This window comes from Squalius cephalus (assembly GCF_949319135.1).
Source record: "Squalius cephalus genome assembly, chromosome: 20".
In the NCBI taxonomy this organism is placed as follows: Eukaryota; Metazoa; Chordata; class Actinopteri; order Cypriniformes; family Leuciscidae; genus Squalius; species Squalius cephalus.
The window spans coordinates 30,027,478-30,055,136 of NC_137141.1; the positions used below are offsets into that span (position 1 = coordinate 30,027,478).

General features: G+C 37.0%; 1 protein-coding gene across 1 annotated transcript; it reads left to right on the forward strand.

Moving 5' to 3' along the window:
- The first annotated feature begins 38 nt into the window (after positions 1-38).
- exoc5 (exocyst complex component 5) lies at positions 39-26,714 on the forward strand. Its single transcript, XM_079853646.1, has 18 exons — positions 39-220; positions 1,593-1,687; positions 13,248-13,395; positions 13,539-13,733; positions 15,424-15,488; positions 16,700-16,728; positions 16,817-16,926; positions 17,032-17,076; positions 17,170-17,310; positions 18,230-18,312; positions 18,458-18,667; positions 18,756-18,903; positions 19,015-19,123; positions 20,640-20,760; positions 20,864-20,950; positions 21,038-21,146; positions 21,276-21,491; positions 25,212-26,714. The coding sequence occupies exons 1-18, from the start codon at positions 194-196 to the stop codon at positions 25,398-25,400; spliced, it is 2,127 nt and encodes a 708-aa protein (XP_079709772.1). The 5' UTR covers positions 39-193; the 3' UTR covers positions 25,401-26,714.
- Positions 26,715-27,659: the final 945 nt, after the last annotated feature.

Sequence of the window (27,659 nt, forward strand, 5' to 3'; positions counted from 1 at the left end):
CAGATCTGCTTTCAAGCACACAGCCCCCGTATCCTCACCCCCTATTTCTGTTTCCGGCCCAGTCATGGCAGCTGGATGCAGGAAGCAACTGTTTTCAGAATAGATATAAACAACAAGAAGCAAATTATAGTTTCGAAAGACGCTCTTTAAGGAGTATTTGCGGACTTACTTTTGCTTTCTAGCGCCGTGAAATATGGCTACGACAGCTCAGTTATTCGAGGTAAGTCTGTTTTTTTATATGGCACGGAAGCTGTCATGGGTCTGCATTACAGCTTGCAGATTAATTGTTTTTATGGTTCATATAAGTGCATCATTTGCGTGCTGTATTTAATACATAGTTTAGTTTTGACTTAATATTGACATTCTACAATACAGGCAGTAGAGTATCAGTGAGAAGCTAAACACCAACTGTCACAAAATACTATGCTTTTCTAATCTGTTTGTGTTGGCAGACGACATGTTGAAGCAAAATTATGAATAAAAGCTCTTCAGATTCTCTAGACCAGGTGTTTTTATTCTTTTTAGATGCCACGTACCACAAAATATGATAATCCTCGTACCATGGACCCCCATCCTATAATTTAAAAGGCAGCTAGGCTACTGTTTGTATTTTCATATTTAAAGACTCAGTTTGTATTGTGAATGAATTAAAGGCAGGGTAGGCGATTTGTTCCAGATTTATTTATTTTTTGTTATGCTGGTTGAAAGTCTCCTCACGTCCTGGTAGCAATCACTAAGTTAAGTGGTCTAGGCTACATGTTTTTATATATACAGTATATCATCTGTTGAAGGCGTCGGACCATAAAATGTTCGTCTAATCATTGCATTCAGTCCGATGTCCTACCTGTCTATCAACGTATGTTTTTCCATCAGCTGGTTTCATGATACGCCCAGTTAGACAGACATCAGTCACCGAGCACCACAACCTAAACAGCAGCCACCTTTTACAGTTCCTCCTGAACCAAAACAACAAGATCATGCTGCGTTCACGCCATAACTACTAGCCTATCATTTGTAAGAGATTGAAATGTGACATTATACTATGCGTTTCAATGTCAACACTGTCAACGCTAAAATGAATCTTCAGCAGTCAGGGGGTACTGGTCAGTCTTCTTTAAGTTGTTTATGTTCATTATTATTGTAATGTAATGTGCTTTTGAAATATGAGGTAGTTTAACGCCATCTCTCGTGATGCTTGTTTGCTCCCAGCTTTACCATTCATGTGTTTTGAAGGAGGTGTGGTTTTGGAGACGCTCTGAAGGGAGGGATCGGGATCTTATGCTTTCAAAGCTAGATCGCTATTGCTAGCCGCTCCGAAAATTACCTACCCTAACCTTAATATTAGTGGAAAGAATTGTGGAAAATATTTAGTTTTTATTACATAATTTTTTTTGCTCACTGTAGTACTGTACGGCTATATGTATTATTTATTTAAATGTATTTATTTATTTATTTATTACTTTTCTACGCAGCCCCCCCAGACTGTCTTAGTATATAAGCAGTCCAGAATATCCTTTTTATTTGTAAAAGCTTTATCTGTGCATGTCATTAGCAATTACATTTTTGTTCATTCATCTTTATCATCTTACCAGGAGCCGTTTGATGCTGATGAGTATATTGAGAGACTGGCATGGAGAACACCTGGAGGAGGTTCCAAAGGAGGTGCGGAGGCATTTGACCCCAAAAAGTGAGTCACAAAATATTGATGATTGTCAGAAACATACACCACTGGTCATATGTTTTGGAATTCTTGACTTTAATTTTATGTTTCTCATGTTATTAAAAACCGTTTGATCTAAAGACTTATGCTTAAATGTTTGAAATAATTTCAACCTAGGGTCCTTTGCACCATGACCTCGAGCCAAACACCCCCCCAGAAGCTTTTTTTTCCCTAGGTCGAACATTATTAAAGTTAGAGCTTATTTAGAGATATCAGCCGAAAGGCTTAGTGCAGGCACTAATGGATCCAAGGTTGTATCTCGTAAATTACCCCACTAATAATGCCCAGAATTGTACCAAACTTCTACAGTAGTACAAATAGGTTCTGTACTCATAAAACGAGGCATTGGAAAGTTTGGAAGTACATCAGGAGTTTATTTAAATAACACTTGCCTGACGGCTAATTTCCGTCACAATCACGGAAGTGACCTCGACGTGCAGGTTAACGGTAGCATAAGCCATCAGGCAAGTGTTATTTAAATAAACTCCTGATGTACTTACAAACTTTCCAATGCTTCGTTTTATGAGTACATAACCTATTTGTACTACTGTAGAAGTTTGGTACAATTCTGGGCATTATTAGTGGGGTAATTTACGAGATACAACCTTGGATCCATTAGTGCCTGCACTAAGCCTTTCGGCTGATATCTCTAAATAAGCTCTAACTTTAATAATGTTCGACCTAGGAAAAAAAAAAAGAAGCTTCCGGGGGGGTGTTTGGCTCGAGGTCATGTTGCAAAGGACATTAGGTTGAAATTACTTCGAACCATCCCTTTAAGAAAAGACCAGAATGTGCCGAGCTGTAATATAGACAAACTGAATTATAAGATACTTTTGATTTAACATTTTTATTTTATTTTAAAAACACGTTTTGATAGTCACTGTAGTAGACTGAGACAAAGAGGTGAATGGGATGTGAACAGTTTCACTTGTCTTCTCTTATAGTATTGATTACTATTATTCAAAATGTGGATAATCATAAAGAATGGATTATCATAAATAATGAGGATACACTTTTGACATACAGTTTTTAGATGTTATTTATTTTTCGACGCCTGCAGCTGTTGAAATGTTTATATAAATCCATTTGACATTTTTTTCCAAATTAGGGCAGAAATTGAAAAAATAAATGTCTGGCAGATTCTGTGCCTTCTGGGCCTAGTTGTACATACAGTGACCAAAAAAGTTGACGTTTAAGCCACATTTCAAGTTTGCTTGTATATTGTTGCATTATATAACAAAATATTAAACCAAGTGGCATTTATTTTAAAGAAATGTAACAAACATTTTACAAGCAAAACATTTTACAAAAATAAGTCAAAAAAAACGATTATTTAAAAAAAAAAAATATATATATATAAATAAAAATAATAAATAATACATTTAAAATAATTAATCAATAGCTATATTGTTTAAAATGAATGTAAGTGGGCACTTTCTTGTTGTCCAATGTTGGACAACATGTGGAACATGTTCATAGTTAAAGGTTTAGTTCACCCAAAAATGAAAATGCTGTCATTATTTACTCCCTGGCATGTTGTTCCAAACCTGTAAGACTTTTGTTCATCTTTGAAACACAAATCAAGAGATTTCTGTCCCTCCATTGGCAGTCTGTGCAACTACCACCACTTTGATGCTTCAAAAAGTTCACAAAGAGCTCGTAAAACTAATCCATATGTATCAAGCAGTTTAGTCCAAATTTTCTGAAGAGACTCAATTAGTCCATGAGCCAGGGCCCCAAATTTGGTCCATCGGTATCAACGGGGGGGCAAATGCTATCATTGTTTTTTGGCAAGGTATACACCCCTAGTATTAGAAAAATCACGATAGCAGTGCAGCGGTGGTAGCGAAATCACTTTTTTGAGGTCATGAAGTTACTAACCCCCTAAAATAAATTCCGTTTTTGAAATCTGGTGTATATCTGGTTTAGGCTCATGCTAGGGATATTGTCAATATTCTATAATATGGTGCTTGGTATCGTTGGAAAGGGGACCTTTTAAGCTTTCATTTAAGCCCAGTACTGAATCTGTCTGACAAACACAGAGGTCACAAGACTTCTTTAAACCAGAAATAACACACATTTTTTCACAATTTCCACCTAAACCTTATGATTTCTTTTATCCCTGTGGCATGAAAGAACACCATGGACACAAAACTCAACAACTTCAATACTCAAGGCACTCTGATGACTCAGAAAATGTATAATATACCCATACTATTTATTTGTGAGAGCCTTAAATTAGACTTGTGCAGCCAGCACAAGTCTTCAAAATAGAATAGAGCCAATAGAATGGACAAATAGAATACCCTATTAGTCCAGGGCCAAATGGCCTATTTATTCATGTACAGTTGTAATAAAAAGTAATTGTTTCAATAGTGTAGTCAATGGTGTTGTCAACATAACATTTGTAAGTGGTTTAACAAAATGTTTCCATCATGTATTTTTGATATTCACCCACTTTCAGTTAAAATGTCAGAAAGTAGCTCATGCACGGAATGTTGATGGATTTTGACAGTTTGACGAGGTTTTGTCAGTTTTGTGAAAAGATTGTTGGTTCAGTTGACTGGTTATAACAACACTACCAACTATGCCATCTTCAATCAACTTCCATTGAGTTCCAGGGGTATTAAATGTAAGTACAAAATACTTTTTCTCTTGTGCTTGTGAATTGGTGGGGAATAGTAGCAGTAGCTAATGTAAGCTTGGTGTTTTTCACACTTAGTATACTTCTTTTAACCTTAAAATAAGAAAGTATACTTTCAGTCTACATTTTATGTACTTCTCAGAAATATACTTAAAATTACACTTCAGTGTAGGCCTACTTGATTTATACTGAGAGAAAAGTCCAGGGCCCGTATTCATAAAGATTCTAAGAATCCTCTCAGAAAACTCTTAAAGGACAAGTTCGGTATTTTACCTCCAAAATGGCTGCATAGGTGCACTGGAACAATCCTTCCTAAAACGCATTAAACTTTCGTTTACAAAGACGTGAAACTCACCGAGTGGTCAGGGGTGTTCACTAATATGCTCACACAAAAATCGCTGCAAAAGATGCTTTCCAACAGGTGTTTTACCATTCGTTGTAAAACTGTGGACCTATTTTTCCAAACGCCTCACACCCGTACATTCTTCCGTTGAGAGCTTGAATAATAGACACTCCAGCCCAGTTTCCGGCGGCGGAGTAATACCGTACCTCACAGCACATCCAATACAAATCAATGGAGTTGGACAAAAACTACGATAAAACCGGTTGGAAAGCATCTTTTGCTGTGATTTTTGTGTGAGCATATTAGTGAACACCCCTGACCACTCGGTGAGTTTCACGTCTTTGTAAACGAAAGTTTAATGCATTTTAGGAAGGATTGTTCCAGTGCACCTATGCAGCCATTGTGGAGGTGGAGGTGGGGGGTGGGGGGGGGGGGGTGCTACCACAGAAACCGAAAATTCTCGGGCCAGCAGCATGTGTCCAAATTTCAATCTTAACCGTTTTATTTCATCAGAAATGATCTGAAAACAGGGCTTTAAGTGTAAAATACCAAACTTGTCCTTTAATTTAGCTTAAAAACTTTTACATAGGAGTCTTAGCTTAAGAGCGATTCGGGGCCAATCTGAGAGCAACTCTGAGCAAGGAAAAGACAAAAACTTTCATCTTAGTGAGGAGGCGGGGCTGACCCCGTTGCTATGTATGACACAATCTTTTGAAGACTGTGATTGGCTGGTTGTCCAAGAAGGAAAAAAAAAGAGTGATTTTAAGTATAGGGTCTATTCTAAGCCTTCACTTTGAAATTACATGTGACTGTACATTACACACTGCTGCATTGTTGCATTTTCCCAGTTGCCAAATATCGTAATGTAGTGATTACTTTCATTTCTGGCGCTATGGCATTTCTGCGCTGTGTCGGAGATGTTAGCGCGTCTCTAAGATCAGTCACAAACATGATCCCTGCACGATCTAATCTATAGCGTCTTATTAACTCACTGTCATCCATTGTCTGCAACACATTTTTTCTCCCTCTTCGTCTTTCTGCCATGTTCTCCTCTGCGAAAGAAACTCTTCAGACTCTGAAAAGTCCTCGTCCGTACTCCTTACAATTTTGACCTTAAGACCTCTTTTAAGGGTTAAGATGCTTTCTGAATTAATTTTGTCTTTACTGGGATTTTATCTTTAATTTTAAGAGTAAACGCCCACATTTCTAAGAATTTTCTTAAAGCTACTCTTTGCATTAAGATTATTTATGAATACGGGCCCAGGTATATTTGGCCTGTACTTGAACTCAATCTTTTGATCCAGATATACTTAAAAGAATAATTAAGAATTCAAAGTATACTTGTCTTGTATAGTCTTTTGATTGAGTAGTCAATTAAATATACTTTTTTTTACATAGTTTTTCATATACAGTCTTATGAAACTTACATTGTTTGAAAATATTGATTAGAATATTGATATAAAACAGATATGTTTCTAATTCTGCATATCTGAATTTTTGTGTAGGCTAGTCCACTGGTAGTGTATAGCAATTTACTCTAATTCTACTTTTTTGTTTCAAATGTTGCCTTTCTTTATGAAACTTACTGACATTCAAGTGTTGATTAAAAAAGGATGCATGAAGCTAATAAAATGTTTTTAAAATTAAAGTACAGTTAAAGGTATTTTTCAAGCGCAAAAATAATATATAAATAGTAAACTATAAGTATAATGTTATGTTCACTTAAAGAAAACTTACAAGTATACTTGCAGTATAAACTACGAAACTAGTAGTTTACTGAGAGTACACATCAGTTTGTACTTTCATAAACTAAAAAAATGTACTACTTGTATTAAAATAGTAAACTACTAGTATACTTATAAGTTCATTTGCAGTACAGATGCATTACAAATGAGAAACCTAGTTGTGTACTTAGTTTACTCTTACAAATACTAAAAATACTAAAAGTGGGCCAATTTAGTCCCAAGCAGTATTGAAATATGGATAGATGGATAGATGCACTTTTATGATGGAGAGATGCACTTTTATGATGGATAGATGCACTTTTATGATGGAGAGATGCACTTTTATGATGGATAGATGCACTTTTATGATGGAGAGATGCACTTTTATGATGGAGAGATGCACTTTTATAATGAATAGATGCACTTTTATGATGGAGAGATGCACTTTTATGATGGATAGATGCACTTTTATGATGGACAGATGCTCTTTTATAATGGAGAGATGCACTTTTATGATGGAGAGATGCACTTTTATGATGGAGAGATGCACTTTTATGATGAATAGATGCACTTTTATGATGGAGAGATGCACTTTTATGATGGAGAGATGCACTTTTATGATGGATAGATGCACTTTTATGATGGACAGATGCTCTTTTATAATGGAGAGATGCACTTTTATGATGGAGAGATGCACTTTTATGATGGAGAGATGCACTTTTATGATGGAGAGATGCACTTTTATGATGGAGAGATGGACTTTTATAATGATAGATGCACTTTTATCATGGACAGATGCACTTTTATGATGGAGAGATGCACTTTTATGATGGACAGATGCACTTTTATGATGGATAGATGCACTTTTATGATGGAGAGATGCACTTTTATGATGGAGAGATGCACTGATGCACTTTTATGATGGAGAGATGCACTTTTATGATGGATGGATGCACTTTTATGATGGATAGATGCACTTTTATAATGGATAGATGGACTTTTATAATGGATATATGCACTTTTATAATGGACAGATACACTTTTATGATGGACAGATGCTCTTTTATAATGGATATATGCACTTTTATAATGGATATATGCACTTTTATAATGGATAGATGCACTTTTATAATGGATATATGCACTTTTATAATGGATATATGCACTTTTATAATGGATATATGCACTTTTATAATGGACAGATAGGCTACACTTTTATAATGGATAGATGCACTTTTATAATGGATAGATGCACTTTTATAATGGATAGATGCACTTTTATAATGGACAGATGCTCTTTTACAATGGATAGATGCACTTTTATGATGGACAGATGCTCTTATAATGGATAGATGTACTTTTATAATGGATAATGGATAGATGCACTTTTATAATGGATAGACAATAATAGATTTTTACAGCGATTGATTCCTGCCAGTTCCATAATGAGACTGGCGCGGCCAGAGACATTTTGGGCGCTGCGGCATATTAAATATATTATAAATAGATTTTCCCCGTGAGAAATACGATGTGTGGCAAAAGGGCGTGACAAAAGACCGAAATGAGTGACTGTCACGTGACACTTGAGAGCCCTGACTGCACTGTAGCAGTTACTGTTACACGGTTTAACCTGCAAGCTAGCTAGCCTGCTAGATAGCTAGCCTGCTAAAAACACCAAGCTTACATTAGCTACTGCTACTATTCCCCACCAATTCACAAGCACAAGAGAAAAAGTATTTTGTACTTACATTTAATACCCCTGGAACTCAATGGAAGTTGATTGAAGATGGCATAGTTGGTAGTGTTGTTATAACCAGTCAACTGAACCAACAATCTTTTCACAAAACTGACAAAACCTCGTCAGACTGTCAAAATCCATCAACATTCCGTGCATGAGCTACTTTCTGACATTTTAACTGAAAGTGGGTGAATATCAAAAATACATGATGGAAACATTTTGTTAAACCACTTACAAATGTTATGTTGACAACACCATTGACTACACTATTGAAACAATTACTTTTTATTACAACTGTACATGAATAAATAGGCCATTTGGCCCTGGACTAATAGGGTATTCTATTTGTCCATTCTATTGGCTCTATTCTATTTTGAAGACTTGTGCTGGCTGCACAAGTCTAATTTAAGGCTCTCACAAATAAATAGTATGGGTATATTATACATTTTCTGAGTCATCAGAGTGCCTTGAGTATTGAAGTTGTTGAGTTTTGTGTCCATGGTGTTCTTTCATGCCACAGGGATAAAAGAAATCATAAAGTTTAGGTGGAAATTGTGAAAAAATGTGTGTTATTTCTGGTTTAAAGAAGTCTTGTGACCTCTGTGTTTGTCAGACAGATTCAGTACTGGGCTTAAATGAAAGCTTAAAAGGTCCCCTTTCCAACGATACCAAGCACCATATTATAGAATATTGACAATATCCCTAGCATGAGCCTAAACCAGATATACACCAGATTTCAAAAACGGAATTTATTTTAGGGGGTTAGTAACTTCATGACCTCAAAAAAGTGATTTCGCTACCACCGCTGCACTGCTATCGTGATTTTTCTAATACTAGGGGTGTATACCTTGCCAAAAAACAATGATAGCATTTGCCCCCCCGTTGATACCGATGGACCCCCCATGGCTCATGGACTAAATTGCTTTATATGATGAACAGAATTTAGGATTTTATTCACATTTAAACATTCCTCAACTCACACATCAGTTGTGGTAAATGGAAGCTCAAGCTTGACATATGAGAACCAATGAGGTTCATTCTCGTGTTACGCAGCACGTTTGAGCTTCTGCAAGAACCAATGAGGTTTGTACTCGCGAGTCAAGCAAATACAGTTGAGCTTCTGTTTATATTCGCAGATCAATGTTTAGATTTGAATAATAGCTTTTCATCATAAAATTTGGACTAAACTGCTTGATCCATATGGATTACTTTTACGAGCTCTTTGTGAACTTTTTGAAGCATCAAAGTGGTAGACTGTCATTGAGAGGGACAGAAATCTCTCAAGTTTCATTAAAATGATCTTCATTTGTGTTCCAAAGATGAACGAAAGTCTTACGAGTTTGGAATGACATGAGGGGGAGTAAATGATGACAATTGTGTCATTTTTGGGTGAACTAACAGTTTAATGATGATGAACTACACCTGTGGCTACGTTGCTATGAAATCTGTGTGAAGTTCAGGGGAACTGACTTCAAACATCCACCTTGATCACCTTGAGATCACTTGGTTAAAAGTAATTAGTAAAGTGGCATTAGTAAAGTTTTTGTTTTGTTTTCCCAGCGAAGAGGTCTAGCACCATTTATTTGCAGATGCCTCTTGTTTTGCCACAATGTCACAGATGTTTTCTAATACAAAGAAATACATTTATTTAGTGTGACTTAATTGCTCAAAAGTGAAATGAAACTTTTTTTAGTTCCTTTTATGATAATTATATAGTGTCCACAATTACAACTTGACTATTTTGACAGTCATTTCACTTTCACAGTCAAAAGCATAAAAAAGACATGAAGTTTACTTTAACACACACAGACACACACAGCAAAAGTGCTTTTGACTGCCAGAGCAGAAACATCGCCCCAAATTTTACACCAAGCTCTCAAATAACCGACCATGAAGAGGCTGTTGTGAGCTGGGCAAACCATTGACTTACAAATGATGGAAGAGAACAAATTTGAGTGGAAAAGATGGAGAGGAAAAAGAACTTAAGCTGCCAGCAGCGTTTAGGGAATTACGGTGATATGAGATTATATACTCATCACTTCAGAACGTTTTGCTACCACCCAGAGAATCCAAACTTGCTGAGTTCGAGCTTTTGACTTTGCTGTCCTACAAGTTCTTTGAAATGCAGCTGACGAAGCTTTTGGTTGTATGTGTGAGGTTTCCTAAATATTTGCGCACACACACACACACAGCACGAAGAGGCTCTTTTTATGAAGAACCACAATTTATGGTAACAGGCCATTAGCTGATTTGCTGCCGAGGTAAGTGCTTATGTGATCTTGACAAATAAGATGCTCTCCCTGGATGCTTTTTCGCTTCACAGTTTGAGATCAGTCTATTTGGAGAAGTATTCATGAACGATAAATGAATCTCAGCCCAGCATATACTGATCCCTGCCATTGAGCTGGTTTCGGGATCTGGGAACAGAGCTTCAGGCATTTTCATATTATTGGTCAGGTTTTATATAACATTTCCTCACAGATTACATGCTAGCCAAGCTAACCTAATTTGGGACGTAAGCCTGCATCTCGCAAATCAGACTGTGAAATGGATCCTTTTTCAGCGTTCGGCGGACACAAAGAGTGTTCTTTGGAACGCTCATCGAAGCCTCCGCTCTAGTGTACTTTTCATGTATGAAAATGACTCCAGAGTTCTGGCTAAAATCTACTTTGTCAGTGATTTTCTTTCATTTGGCTAGTACCTAGTATCAACATAGCCCATCTGCACAAATTTTAGCATAAAGTGAGATCTAGAAGTTGTGAAAATGCTTCTTTTGTGAATTCTTTTTTTCACAAATTATATTGTGTTACGTCTCCGTCTTTATTCTAGGGGTAAATAGGGAATGACGAACAAATAGTGGAGAGACTTTGAGGATCTCCAGCTCTCAAGTCCCAGATTCACAAAATAACCAAACAAGTTTCAATTTGAAATGGCGTGTCTACCTTTTATTTTAATCTCAGCAAGAGTTAGAAAAGAAAATAATAAATGAAGTAAAGGAACACATCCCAAATAAATCCAAACCTCGGGAGGAGGGCCCAACTCAAAAGAAAACAAAAATACCTCTACCTAAAATGGGGATAATATTAACTTACCTATACAAAACACAAAACAACATATAACTTCCCTCACTCCCTGACTAACCATTAAACAGGAGAAAAGTTACGTCAGCGCAACAATTTGATTGAAGCTTAAAAAAAAATCTGAATTTTCAGAGCATTTTGCAGCACATATCTGTAAAACCTGATGATTATGTTATCCTGCATGATTTGAGAATGTTAGGAAGAGAATTATTATTAAAGGAAGAAAATCTGTTCATCTGTACAAATGATTTTACATTCAAATTTGCTTATTTGGTTATGACCTAGAAATGATAAAGAATAGTACAGAATATTTGTTCATTTTACATTCTTTCAGATTTTCCAAAACCAAAAATCCAGATTTTCTTTGATCTCTTTTTAACTCCACTAAATCAATATAATTGGTAATGATTAATAACATTTAAGTATGATGATTTTATTAATATTATGACCATATCCACACAAAGAGGAATATAACATGGAAAACAGGACTTTCCTTGCTCTTTTAAAATAAGTGTTCATACACTACTGTTCAAAAGAACAGTGTTATTTGAAATATTTTTGTAACAATGTAAAAGTCTCTACTGTCACTTTTAACCTATTTAATGCATTCTTGCTGAATAAAAGTATTTTTTTAAAACAAGTCTTATTGACTTACAAACCTTTGAACAGTAGTGTACTGTTATATCACAAAACTAAGCTTAAAAACAGGTTGATCAGAATGTTTCAGTTAATATGTCAAAACTACCAGCGCTCTAACATATGACCACTCAGATTAATCAACCCTCCTTTTCCAGCATACACACACAGTCCATGCATTCTCAATAAAGACACTAATCATATCATCCATTATAAAGCAAACATAAACATTTAAGCCTACTTGCAAGGCTTATGGGGAAAGTATATAATAATAAATGATAGTAGTAATATTGCATCACTATGTAGTTTATGCATGTAGTGAATGAACAGCACACGTACAAGTTTTAAAATACAGAGGTGTTGTGAAACTAAATTGGGTTTTTGCTGCAAGAAGCCAAGAATGACATTATAAGTGGACTTCAGGGAGAAAAATAAATACTATAAACAAACATGTAGTTTTATATTTCCTTTAAAGAGATGGTTGATTTATGATTTCACTTTTTTAACTTTAATTAGTGTGTAATGTTGCTGTTTGAGCATAAACATCTGCAAAGTTACGATGCTCAAAGTTCAAAGCAAAGGGAGATATTTCTTTTAAAGAAATCGCTTTTTAAGGACTACAACAAATGGCTGGTAGAGACTACACAACATTCCTCCTGGGTTAGTGACATCACCAACCCTAAAATTTACATAAACCCCACCCCTGGGAATGCAATTTTTTTTTTTAACCTATACCTTTATTTATATAGCGCTTTTTACAATACAGATTGTTTCAAAGCAGCTTTACAGAGATGAAAATAATGCAACAAAGTTTGTTTCCAGAAGAAAATAGCGTCACAGTCCAGTTTAAGTAAATTCAAATTATTATTGCTTATTATGACAGAATATGCTAATCAATGACTAGATTAGAAGATAACTACACATAAGCTACATAAATTCATCAACTAACCATTTAGAAAGGTTGTCTACATGTTGTCACTTCTTCTTGAGTCTCTCCATCTTTGTGTGACTCATGTGTGAACATAAAAGGCTACAAGTTTTTCAAAATTTTCAGGACACAAGCTGTTGTAGCTCCGCCCCCTGTGCCGGGAGCAGCAGCTCATTTGCATTTAAAGGGACAGACACAAAAACGGTGAACCCTCAGAAAGTGACAATTTTAACATGCTATATAAAAATATGTGGGGTATTTTGAGCTAAAACTTCACACACACACACTCTGGGGATATCAGAGACATATTTTACATCTTGTGAAAAGGGCATTATGCCACCCCTTTAATATTTTTAAAGTATTTAAAATGCTTGTCAAGTCAGAAATTGTGTTTTGCCGCCTGCAGCTCTTTAATGTCATGTCTTTGGTTCCAGGTTGCTGGAAGAGTTTGTGAACCACATTGAGGAACTAAAACTGCTGGATGAAAGAATCCAAAGGAAGGTGGAGAAGTTGGAGCAGCAATGCCACCGGGAAGCCAAGGAGTTTGCCCACAAGGTCCAAGACCTGCAGAGGAGCAACCAAGTCAGTGGCCTTTACATTTTTGCATTTTTTCTAACACGTCAAAAGACAAGGAGCTTTGAACCATTTGGGTAACCTTGTGTTACTTTACCATCGATTACATGTACCAGTGTAACCTTCACTCTCTTGTTATGCTTGTTTCAAAGGTAGCTTTCCAGCACTTCCAGGAGTTAGATGAGCATATCAGTTACGTGGCCACCAAGGTGTGTCACCTGGGAGATCAGCTGGAAGGAGTCAATACACCAAGACAGAGGGCAGTGGAGGCTCAGAGACTCATGACGTACTTCAACGAGTTCCTGGATGGAGAGCTGCGCAGTGATGTCTTCAACAATCCTGACAAGGTCAGATTTAGATAGACTGCCTGACAATACTACATCAGAAGTACTTGACTTAAAAATCCAAGAGGCCACATTCAAACCACAAATGATACAGAGCGCTGAAATTATATATTATTGTTTCTTTTTCTGTGTAAAAAAAAAAAGAGTCAGGTTTCAGGTCTGTTTCATTCTAAATGTAGCTACATCATTCAGAATCATGGACATGATCTGAGTCAATTCAACTGATGTGTGGCATCAGTCATAAAACTATGTTGTACATGAATGTGTCATCTTTTGAGGATGGAAGTTAATAGTGTTGTAAAATGTGTGTATGGCAGAATGTGGTTCCATAAATCATCCAAAGCCTGGTTTATGTTTGACACATTTGTTCAACACTCTGTGCCCATCTCACATTGTCATGTGCTTTCCCTTCTTTGTCGTCATCATTTGTGGTACAAGAGATCATGCCGTTTTGGCTGATGCCTAGTTATGCATGTATAACAAGCTCATGTCAGAGTGCGAAAGTTCTTTGCAATGTATTTTGGCACTAAGTTAAAACTTATTTATTAGCTTATTTACTTATAAATATTTTGCACCGCAACAGGACTTTCTCGACAGTGGTCTATGTTGAGGTTTTAACCGAAGCAACTGTTGCAACCAAAGCTGCAAAAATTTTGTTCAAACTCAACAGTGATGCATACCGCCATAATGAATGCTTGAGGCTAGTATATGTGGCCTGCTTAGATGTTGGTGTACGCCAACTTAATTGGAAATGACACTTTATAAGTTAATCTCTCAATTCACTCGGTAATGATGTGACCAAACTTGGGTGGCAAGTCTTACATCTTCTGAAGCTATTAGCATAAGGCCACCAACAAGCTTCTAGAGAGCCATGTGGGAATATACCCGCCAGACTTTTCAATATTTCTCAAGACGTACACGCCTCCAGAAGAGAAAAGAGGGGAAGTGAGAGGAGCTGCCGGTGAATAGCTGGGGGGGTTGGGGTGAAGGGAAGGGAAATGGAAGGAACGAAGGCTGGGTTAATCCCTGTGAAAGGGAGGGCCAGGCCCAGGCAGCGAGGAGACAAGCGCCGGTAAAACCCCCTACTGCTGGGAGACGGCTACATCACTTACATGGGATTTAGCTAATCTTAGCTGGGGGACAGATACTTAGAAAACCTCAGTGAGGAGAGCGGAAAAGGGATGGATCCACCTCACGGGAGCACAATAATGATGTTAGCTGAGGCAGGCAGGAAAAGGAGAGTAGGAACAGAGGATATGTGGACGGCAAGGCCTTTCGGATCGCCTTTTTCTTCTCCTCGTCCATCGGGCGAGAGGTGGGGGTTCTTGTCAGGGTCCTGTTTATGCCTAGACCTCCTACCTGCCTATGGGGACAGATTATGGGAGGTGATTTACTGAGGGATTAGCCATTGTCCATAGTCATGAGTGAACGTAAGATGTTGGCTGGGCAGCGGCTGACGGACAGGGGTTATGGTCTGATGCTGATGAGGTTCAGGTGTGCAGGGCTGAGCTAACTCTTATCATCCTCATGGTGGACGAGAAGAGCGAGGGACGCAAACGGGAGGGAACGATTTACCTTAGGCTGATCCCCAGATTTAAGGGTGCTGCCTCTGGCCTCTGTTCATGTTTTGAGGTGTCTGTCCTGTAATGACCATTTTCCGTCTCTCACCACAGTCTCTTCTCATCCCAAACAGATAAAAGAAGCTGCAGACATCATTCAAAAGTTGCACCTGATAGCTCAGGAGCTGCCGTTTGATAGGTAAGCGACCTGTAGATGGTGTCTTGGCCATATTGGAGGTTTGGGGAATGGCATAATAATGGTGTGCTGTACAGGGGATCATATAAACAGTCAGCATGTTAACGACCAAAGTATACTTTGATTTTTAACGTGTATGCCTAGCATATGCTTAGCTGTATGCATTGGCTTTTTAAAAGTTAACTCTTGGTCGATACATGCGCACTAGAAAGTTTCATCCTTGTCGAGTGTTTGCACCGTAGTGTTGTCAAAAAGTACCGACTTCGGTACCAAGTCAGAGCTGGAATATTAAAAATGTGACGCGTTGAGCGGAATTGTAAACACCTCTGATTGCCCATTGTACTCACGCACTCATCGGATATGTCTGTGATTGGCTACAATGATCAGCGCTTCAAAAACATGTTGTAAATATACATCAATGAGGCTCTTCACCGAGCGCTTACACAGATACACACGGGAGCAAAGCAAAACAAAACACTTTCAAACACTTCAATGTGCTCTCAAACGCTCCTGTGCAGCCAATCACAGACATATCCAATGAGCGCTTGAACACAATGGCCAATCAGAGGTATTTAAGATTCCGCTCAAAGCGTCACATTTTTTAAACGGTACTTTTGACAACTCTCCTGCACCGTTTCTCTCCAGAAGAAGTAAGCGCTTGTCAACATGGGTGTTTACTGTTCCGGTATTGTTTGTTTCTCTTCCATTTATTTTTTTCAACAGTAAAACAACAGCCTGAGCTAGTGTTGCCACATATAAAATAGCGAAAACCATGAGAGAAATATTAGCTTATTACATCACACATACTGTGCGTGACCATAGTCTATGCGTAAAAAACAAAGTACTGTATGGTTTGGGCTTATTGCTGAAAAGTAAGTTATGCGCAACTAGCTTCACCAAATGCAGTTGCAAAAATATGCACAAAAAAAAAAACATGTTTCCAAAAACTCCCTCCATTTGTCTTTGGTCATATTTGAAAATACAACCGAACACTCTTCAAAGCAAGCAAATGTATTAATGCATTGGCCAAGACATAACAAGTGAAAACTTTTTCATTTACATAGTTTGTTTTGACTGTGTCTGAGATCTAAGCAAAAAAAAAAGTTCTCTCACTGATCATGAATAGTGTTTTGCTTTGAAAAAAGATTTGTTTTAAATTCCCCCTGTTCTTCTCTCTTTCCCATGCTTGTTTTCCTCGTTGTGTCCCTGTTCAGATTTTCTGATGTCAAGGCCAAGATAGCAAGTAAGCAGCAGTTAACTAAACTAGACAATGTTATTTACCCATCTGCTAAACATGCAGTGTTAACATAAGCCCTGTGTTTGTTTGAAAGGTAAATATCATGACCTTGAGCGTCAGTTGATCCAGGAGTTCACCGCAGCTCAGCGAAGGGGAGAGATTGGACGCATGCGTGAGGTGGCAGCAGTCCTGCTACATTTTAAGGTTTGTAGGGAGATACAATGAGAGCCCTCAAGATCATACCAGTTTTTTGGACATTTGTTACATTTATAATGTGAAATGTATTATTTCTTATCTTATTTGTTGTAGGGTTATGCCCACTGTGTGGATGTCTACATCAAGCAATGCCAAGAGGTATGTTCGCTGTTTCCGTTCTTTATATCCATCACTTGATTTTAGGCTCAATGTTTGTTTTGTTATATCACCTTGGTCTTTTGGTGTTTGTAGGGAGCGTATATGCGGAATGATGTATTTGAAGACATTGCTGTTCTGTGTCAGCGGGTTAATAAGCAGGTTGGAGAGGTCTTCTGCAGTCCAGAGACTGTCATGGCCAAACTCATTCAGAGCATCTTTGAGAACAAGATTCAGGTACATAACACACTTGTACACATTAACAAAGTATTAGTGCTGCTTGCTAAGTCTATTGTTGCTTTGGGTTATGATATGAACAAAGCAAATTTTGCCTGGGTACGATTAAAAAAAATCTGTAGACTTAAAGGAGGAAACGGATCTATACCAAGGGAATGTAATATAGTACTTACTTTGGGTTGAGGCAGTAAACATTATAAGCATTATAGCTGTGACTTTGCACGGGCAAGTACTAAAAAAAAATGTCTTCAGAACATGTACAAATCTAGTTGCATCTTGCCATTTGTACTGTGTAGTGTTGTTACAATATCAAATTTCAGTAGTCTGTACCAGTACCAGTAAAATTTCATGGTTTTCTGTACTAATTTTGGTACCAAAGCAAAAACTTTTTTTTAACACACTGCCTTTAAATAAATAAATAAATATAAGTATATAAGTTCATTATTAATGCGAATTATTTTTAATAAGTAAATAATACATTAAAACATAAGCATTTAGCCTTTTTTTAAATTATATAAACATTGTTTTGAATCTATTATTTACATTGTGGTTGGTTATAATGAAAGCCCACAGAATGCCTCTGATTGGCCATTTTTATTTTTGCGTGTAATTTGGCATAACTTACAAGAGCGTGCACAAAAAATGTGTGGGAGTCTGTAAAAGCTGCTGCCTCTCAACAGGCACTGCATCGAGTCGGTATTAGCAATACTACAGAAAGGATGGAATTGTTAAATTTGTAACATTTCAGAATCAAGTATTAGTGTTGTCAAAAGTACTGGTACTTTGGTACCAAATTGCCTTTTTTCACCTATCAGATTAGTTTATGTAAATATAGTGCATACTCAGAAATAGACACTATTGCTCTCATCTCATTTTTAAATAACCAAATTGGCTCAAATGGTCCTTTTTATGATTTCAGGCTCATGTTAAAGAAAAACTAGATGAGACCCGCAACTCTGATGTGGAGCAATACCTCAAGAACCTCTATGACCTCTATACACGGTATCAATCAGTTTTTCCTCATTATTATTTAAATATTATAATTGTTTACTTTTGCTCTCATCAAACACTGAAATGGTTTAAAGTCTTACATGTTTGTGCTTTACTGAACACCATTTTTGATCTGTTATAACCCATTTGTTTTTAGGACAACGGCACTGGCTGCTAAACTCACAGACTTTAACTTGGGCTCAGACAAGCACACATTTCTATCTAAGCTGATAAAGAATATCTTCTCCTGTTATCTGGAGAGCTACATAGACATGGAGCGACAATATCTGCAAAACCGCAGCGGCATGATTCTTCAGCGCTATTATGACTCTAAGAACCACCAAAAACGCCCTGTGGGCACTGGAAGGTGAGAAACTGTTGGTTTGTTGTTGTTTTTTTCTTTCCATTCTTTTCCCAACACTACTTTGAAAAATTTCTTCTCCTCATTTTGACAGTATCCAGGAGCTAAAAGAGAGGATCAGACAGCGCACTAACCTGCCGCTGGGACCTAGTATTGACACACATGGAGAGACTCTCCTCTCACAAGAGGTTGTTGTGAACCTGCTACAGGAAACCCGGCATGCCTTTGAAAGATGCAACAAGGTTCAGCGCTGATTTGTTACAAAATGCCTGAATTTTATAATGTCATTCTTAGTTTGATGTTGTGGGCCATAAACATTAGCATTATAGATCTACTTTCTGTCTTCATTGCAGTTGTCGGATCCAGCAGATCTACCAAAAAATGCCTTCTCCATTTTCCTGATTTTGGTGGAGTACCTGTGTGTGGACCATATAGACTACGCTCTTGAGATTGGGCTGTCAGGTATGGCAAACACCGTCTAAAACATGAAACACTTGATATTACACTACACAGTATGTGAGCATCAATTTTCATTCAATGCATGACCTAAAATAAATGTTAATGACTCAGCTTAACTTAAATAATTATTTAATATTTAGTTTTGTTTAGTCTGGTATGTCCGTAAACCCACCTGCTACTGTAACATAAATATGCCACTAGAGGACGATAATACACAGGCCTATTGACATGTTTGTGTATGCAACATTAATGGTAGAATCACTACCATCATGGAGAAAACCCAACCAACAAGGAACTTTAAAATTGCGTTGTTTTTTAAGCTTGCTAAAGTAATGGAAATTATTAAAATACTGAAATCATGGAAAGTCGTGGAAATTTCTATTGTGGATATAAATTTTGTAGTTATGTTCTGCTCTTACATATCTACTGGTAAGCGGATAGATATTGCTATTGTATAGAGTTCAACTTTCTTGAAAACCACAGTAATGTGTAATTGTATGCAAAAATTGTTTTGTTGGCTTTTTTAAATTTTAAACTAGTTCACAAGATTGTCTGAATTCATCAGTCTGAAATTGAATCAAAATAAGTTTTAATTTTGATTCATAAATTCTTTAAATTAATATCCAAATGACCTCATTGAGAGGTCATACTGTAGAAATGTGTCAAAAAGTGTGTGAACTGTTATTTACAAAAGATACTCCATACGATCCAGTACACAAATGTATCTTTTCCCCCATTCTTCATTCATCTCTTAATATAAAAAATATTTAAAAAATGTATAATGTACTGAAAAACTAAACCTAAACTAAAATTAGCAAAGATCTAATTTTCATTAGATTTAAAACTAAAAACAAAACAAAAATAATGAACTTACCAACAAAACAAAAACTAAACTAAATTGTAGTGAGAAATTGAAATTAAAATGGTAATACAAACTATTACTAAAACTATTATAACCTTGGTTTAAATGTATTTGGAGTAAAATGGACATGCTGACCTTTTTTCTGTTACATCTTGACAAAGACGGGAAGCTTTAGTGTAACATAACAAAAAACGTATGATATACATAAGGCGTTTCATTGATTAGTGTATTTTATCATTCTTGTAATGCTACAGAGAATGATGGAAAATGTTTATGCATTTCACTTTGTGTCAGCTAATCATGGGTAACATGGTTTAAAAGGGTTTATATAGCGACCGCAAGAGGAAGTTTCCACTGTCCACAAGAGTTAGTGTAACTGTGTGTGATTAGCTTTGTGTAGTACATCGTAACTGCCAAACATATTTGGAATTATGTGTAAGTGAAACTGTAGTGCTTTGCATTCACAAATCATGTCAAGAGAGTCAATGAGAGTTTATTTGAAGCGTTTCCCACAAAGATATTGCAATTCATGTGGTAAAATCAAAAGGCAGCGTTAGTTTCAAGTCTAAACAAGCACATTTGCACCAAATTAAATGAACGAATCTGAAGCGGACTGTACATGACAATGCTCTCTTATTTGTCTTTCGACTTGCACAGCCATCCCATCTGCAGATGCCAAAAATGCCAACCTTTACTTCTTGGATGTGGTTCAGCAGGCCAACACAATCTTTCACCTCTTTGATAAGCAGTTTAACGATCATCTAATGCCTCTTATTAGGTGAGTTTGACTGAATTTGCTTCCCTAGCTTCTGACTCTTTGTCTCTGCGCCCGCTGACTGGTGACTTTCCTGTGACCTTTGTTTGAACTCTAACCCCTGTAGCTCCTCTCCTAAGTTGACGGAGTGCCTGCACAAGAAGAAAGAGGTGATCGAACAGATGGAGGTGAAGCTGGACACCGGGATTGATCGGTTGGTTCAAAGCTCTGTTTGAAGGAGCTTCATCATTGCCATTAAATGCGATTTCTGTGACCTTTTCTAATGTTTCCTTGTTTTTAGGACACTAAATTGCATGATAGGCCAGATGAAGCAAATCCTGGCGACTGAACAGAAGAAAACTGACTTCAAGCCAGAAGACGAGAACAATGTCATGATACAGTACACTACAGTAAGATCTTAAAATCATGTACTGTATAATAATTGCCCTGTGAAATTTCTGTCAGCACAGTGAAAAGATCACTCTGAAAGCCATATTCTGCTGTGTTTAATGTCATTTTTCCTGTGCTCTTTCTTCAAGGCATGCTCAAAGGTGTGTGCGTATGTGAGCAAGCAGGTGGAGCGTGTGCGGAGGTCCATGGATGGTAAGAATGTGGACACGGTTTTGACCGAGCTGGGTGTGCGGTTCCACAGGCTGATCCATGAGCACCTGCAGCAGTTCAACTACAGCTCCATGGGTGGCATGCTAGCTATCTGTGATGTGGCAGAGTACCGTCGCTGCGCCAAAGATTTCAGGGTAACGAGAGGTCAAAGGTCTTATTTTTGCCACCTCATGGCATTATGTATGTTTTATTTATAATGCCTTTATAGTTCTAGTTCACCCAAAAATGAAAACTCCATCATCATTTACTCACCTATATTGTTCCAAACCCGCAAGACTTTCGTTCATCTTTGAAACACAAATGAATTTTTTTTTTTTATGAAATCTGAGCGATTTCTGTTCCTCCATTGACAGACTACGCAACTATGATGCTTCAAAAAGTTCATTAAAGAGATTGTAAAACTAATCCATATGAATTGAGCGGTTTAGTCCAAATTTTCTGAAGAGACTCAATCGCTTTTTATGATGAACAGATTGAATTTAGGTTTTTACTCGCATATAAACATTGATCAGGGAACATAAACATAAGCTCAACCGAACCTGCTTGATGCGTGAGAACAAACCTCATTGGTTCTTGCTGAAGCTCAAACTGCATTACACGAGAATGAACCTCATTGGTTCTCGCACGTCAACTTGAACTTCCGTTTATCATAACTGATTTGTGCATTGATGAATGTTTTTATGTGAATAAAAGCCTAAATTAAATCTGTTCATCATATAAAGCGATCGTGTCTCTTTAGAAAAGTGTGACTAAACCGCTCAATTAGTTAGTTTTATGATCTGTTTATGAACTTTTTGAAGTAGTGGTAATTGCGTAGCTGTCAATGGAGGGACAGAAAGCTCTCAGAATTCATCAAAAAGATGGTTTGGAATGACATGAGGGGGAGTTATTAATGACAGAATTTTCATTTTTCTGTGAACTAAATTAAACTAAATAATAAAATCTGAACAATTTCTGTACCTTCTTTAAAAGTACATTCCTTCTAAATTTTGACACTTCAAAAACAGGGGGGTTTCATGACACTTTAAAGACTTCGTAAAAGTTATCCGTATGAATCAAGCCGTTTAGTCAAAATCTTCTGAAGAGACACAATCACTTTATATCATGAACATTTATTTAAGGCTTTTACTCTCATATAAACATGGATCAGTGCACATATATAGAGGTCATCAAATGTGGTCAAACCTTTTTTGTTTAACCAAAAAGTAAAGCTGTGTATATAGTTTGCTAAATGAACAAATATAGATGATATAATGATAAAAAAAAAAAATACATTACCAGTTGAAAGTTTAGAATCGTTAAGATTTATTGGTAGCACTTTACAATAAGGTTTCATTAGTTAACATTATTTAAAGGGTCATTTCACCCGTGGAGACATGAATGTGTATTGAAAGTGGGTCATTTATGTAGAAGAAATGTGAAATTATTTTTGAATTTGGAGCTTTCTAGACTGAGAAAAGCCAGAAAATGTATTTTTGGCTTATGTGGATGAAAGACAACAACTCCCAGAATGCACTTGCTTCGCTGCCCTACAAGGCCACTCCCAAGCCACGCCTACCGGTAAGACAGCGAGCGCAGTTGAAAACAACAAGGCAAGGCTAGGCTACGAGTGAGTCTCCGTGACGAGTTTGCCCAAAATGTCCGGGATTCGGCTTTTGCGTTCTACAGTCGCCATTCATCATGTTTACTGTGGCGAGCAGGACGAGGCTGAGGGGCGCGGGAGAACGGCGCGAGGCCGGTGGCGTGATTACTGACGACCGACACCTGTGAGGCACTGTTCTCGTATCTCGCACGGAGGAGCAGGTATTTTCTTAGCAATGGTAAAACACACATCAACCGATCACGCCACCGGCCTCGCGTCTTTCAACCGATCACGCCACCGGCCTCGCGTCTTTCTCCCGCGGCGCTAGCCTCGTCCTGCTCCCTGTATTACTGTGATTACTGATGAGCGCGCCTGTGAGATGCACCGGTCTCATGGGCTATCTCTCACGGAGGTGCGGGTATTTTCTTAGCAATGTTAAAATGCAAATCAACCGATCACTTGTTTAGCATTCATGTAAACATTACATTCAGATTCACCAATCGGGGTGAATTCAGTTAGATTGAAACAAAAGGTGAGCATGTAAACAATGGATGGCGACCGCAGAAAGCAAAAGCTGAATCCCGGACATTTTTGTCGATCTCGACGGCCGGACATGTCCGGGAAATAAGAGTATGGTAACCCCTACTACTCAGCTTTCTTCGTCCCTGTTTTCTGCAGGTTTCTGCCGTTCAAACGCACTCGCACTGATCTGTGATAGGTCTGTTAGCGCATTAGGTCCAACCCCCTATGGGCGGGTTTGAAAGGGTGGATCTAGTGCTTGTAGTCTTAACAGAAATCCCCCCCTCTTACACTTCCTCCTACAATGACGCAAAATGACGATTTTTGCGTCATTGTAGGAGGAAGTGTAAAGAGGTAAATACAGATTTCTCTCGTCTCGGGGGAAAATGAAAAAATGTTGCATGACCATTCAATAGTATGACTGGGTTTCTAACAATGCAAAGCTTAATGCAAATGGGTGAAGTGTCCCTTTAATGTATTAACTAACATGAACTAACAATGAACAAAACATTTGTTTCAGTATTTATTAATCTTTGTTAATGTTGGTTAATAAAATACAGTTGTTTATTGTTTGTTCATGTTAGTTTACAGTGCATTAACTAATGTTAACAGATACAACTTTTGATTTTAACAATTTATTAGTAAATGTTGAAATTAACATTAATTTAGATTAATAAATGCTGTAGAAGTATTGTTCATTCTTAGCTCATGTTAGCTATAGTTAACTAATGAAACCGTATCGATTTATTATTGTTTTGAAAAAAAGTCTTTTATACTAACCAAGTATTTTAAAATGTACTTTATTCCTGTGATGTCAAAGCTGAATTTTCAGCATCATTACTCCAGTCTTCAGTGTCACATGATCCTTCAGAAATCATTCTAATGCTGATTTGCTGCTCAAGAAACATTTCTTCTTATTATTATTAGTTGAAAACAGTTGTACTACTTTTTTTTGTAAAAAAAAAAAATGTGCAAAGCATGATTTCTATTTTTTTTTTTTTTTGCAGGAATATTTGAACAGAAAGTTCAAGAGAATAGCATTTCTTTAAAATAGAAAATTTATGTAAGATTATAAAATGTCTTTACTGTCACTTTTTATCAATTTAGTGTGTCCTTGTTGTATAAAAGTTTCATTTCTTTCTTTTTTTAAATCTTACTCCCCAAACTTTTTCACAACATTGATAAGAAACATTTCTTGAGCAGTAAATCAGCATATTAGAATGATTTCTGAAGGATCATGTGACACTGAAGACTGGAGTAATGATGCTGAAAATTCAGCTTTGACATCACAGGAATGAAGTACATTGTAAAATATATTACAATGGAAAACTATTTATTTTAAATTGTAATACTATTTCACAGCATTACAGCTTTTACTATATTTTTGTTCAAATAAAAGCAGCTTTGGTGAGCAGAATAGACGTCTTTCAAAAACAAAACAAAAATGTCCCTACAATTGGTTGCTAAAAGTGTCATCAAATTACTCAACAATATTAAATTTGCTTTTTATTTTATTTAAAAAAAAAAGTCAAAAAAAAAAACTATTGAAAAATCTTATAATGAGGAAATTCTAATACTCTCTTTCCCTTTCAACCAACCAGCAAGTAGCAAATGACGCAGCTAAAACTAAACTTCTTGCTTCAAAGTATTTTCATTGTCACATTTTAAGATAAATTGAACAGTTTTTATTTCTTCAGATACATTAGGCATGCTCTAAAGCATAGACTAACAGCTGCATCCAAACCCTCCACAGGTTCCTCTCGTGCTCCAGCTGTTTGACACGCTTCATGCTCTGTGTAACCTCCTGGTCGTGGCCCCGGACAACCTCAAACAGGTGTGCTCTGGAGAGCAGCTGACCAACCTCGACAGGAACCTCCTCCACGCTTTCGTTCAGCTGAGAGTAGACTATCGCTCCGCTCGACTGGGCCGGCATTTCAGCTAATGACCGACGGGGCCGTCCCGTCACCGCACTGCCGCCCGTTCAGCGCTGCCAGAAACACAAGTGGCCAAACTAGAGTGTCTTTGTCAATGATTCAGTGTGGAAATTAAACTTTGTGTTTAAAGAACAAAAGAGCACCTGTTTCAAAGCCCAACACTTCCCAGGTTGCTCTGTTTTAAGTTAACCCTTTTTGTTCTACATGCACGTTTTAATGCGAGCACAGCGTTTCATCTCAGATTTGCTCATATTTTGTTTATGATATGATTTTTTAAATTTCAGAGGATAAATAAGAGTAGATGGATGTTTTGTACATTTTCCCTGTGTTTCTGGCTTCTAATGGAGAGAGGATGATGGTAGATGAACTGAGGTGGACCACTCCAATGGACTTGGGTGGTCAAGAGACTCCATTTTTATTTGCTTTTATTTTGATTGTGCCAAATCCATCCTCTTCTGGGACGAGAGGGGCGGTTCAGCACGCTGCTCTGGACCAATGAGTCTGTCCAGCTCATTTCACTCAGGCTCTTGTGCACACATAGGGCTTCACAGAGATGACAGTTACTGTTTCGAGCTGAACAATGCAGGTGTTATACAAATGTTCATTTCATTTCATACTCTTACAAATACAATTGTTTTAAACACGAGTGCATGAACTCGTTTAGTTTTAAGATTCATTTAGAGCTGTTTAATGCTGAATCCTGTCGATAAAATTACATTAGAATGGCGTTTAATTTCTGTCTGATTTACATGCAAACTTCCAAAGCTGACCTTTCCCAGTGTGCTCAATGCTAAAATAATAACCTCATACACGAAATACAATATTTCCTGAGATGTAAGTGATAGTTATTGCATCTGTGCTAACAACCCCGCTGCTCACTAAAATCAAACTCATATTTGCATACACTCATATAGCATTCACATTATTCATGAAGAAATGATTGGCGCACAGCACAACAGCTTTGAGAGTTGTATGAGTTGTATTTCAAAGGGCTCGGGTCACATGGTTTTGGGATTTTGCTCTGATTCTTTCTTTGCTTTTTGTATTCTGACATCTGTATGGATATTCTGAAGCTCATTGGGCAGAAATGTGTGAGTTTACCACCAGTCACAAACTATTAATCCAAAAGACTTTCATCTGACAAGGGTGTGTTGAATGCAGTTATGTCATATGACTAGTTGAACTAACCCTTAACCTCTGTTGAAGAGGCAGGGGTCACGATCTGTGACCTCTAGGCATGACCTAGGTGTGCGAGTGTTAGAAAGGATTAGATGATTCTGTTATACTGTACTGATTTCAAACATGAATTTATGTCAAAATGATGCTACATGTGAGCTGATTCATCTGTACAAGCTGCTCATTATAATCAGTTATTTCCATAAATAAAAAGTGTGAAACAATGAGACAAGTTTCATTGAGGGTGGCCTCAAAGCCCATGGGTCATTACTAATATGCAGTATAGCCTACATATTTCTGTCCTGATCAAGTGTTTATTTATTTAATAAAATATGATCCAAACTCTTATTAAACTGAAAATGTTATAGGTTAAAAATAAATAAATAACATTACCATAATCAAGAAGGCATAAGGGTGAATTTTAAATCATTTCACTACTTTGGTTTAAGCAGATGTTGCCATTTTTGCAGTGTCCCACAGGTGCTATGCACTCATTTCTAAAACGAAAAATTGGCTGATTTTTCTCTCCTTAGTTTCAAATTATTCCAGGCATGGTTTTCAGGGAATATTGTCGTAATTGGTAATCAATTAGACTTTTTATAGAAATATTTCCCCTCTGTATTTTAAATTTAGAATAAAAACATGCATTAAAAAAATTATTAACATCACATTCTATACACATAATATGAGGGAGTGTTCACACATTCACAGTATGAATAAATTATTATCACAGTATTGAAAATTACATGAAATTCATTATAATATCTCATATTTCATGTTAATATTATTGTTTCACTCTTAAAAATAAAGGTTCTAAAAAGGGGTTTTCATTGCGATGCCATTAAAGAAACATTTTGGGTTCCCCAAAGAACCTTTCAGTGAACAGTTCTTAAAAGTTTTTTTTCAATATAAAGAATATTTTGGGTAATGGATAGGTTCCCTGAATGTCGTTAGAACCTTTATTTGGTGTAGTGTCAAGTGAAAAACATGCACTCTTGAAAATAAAGGTTCTTTATTGGCATTGATGGGAAGTTCCGTGAATGGAACCTTTATATTGCTCAAAGGGTTCTTTATCTTGAAAAAAGTTTCTT

Coding starts and splice junctions, on each gene's coding strand:
- exoc5 (XM_079853646.1), top strand. CDS start 194: ATGGCTACGACAGCTCAGTTATTCGAG. Junction 17,311..18,229: donor TCTTTGAGAACAAGATTCAG/GTACATAACACA, acceptor TTATGATTTCAG/GCTCATGTTAAAGAAAAACT. Junction 18,904..19,014: donor CCTTTGAAAGATGCAACAAG/GTTCAGCGCTGA, acceptor TCTTCATTGCAG/TTGTCGGATCCAGCAGATCT.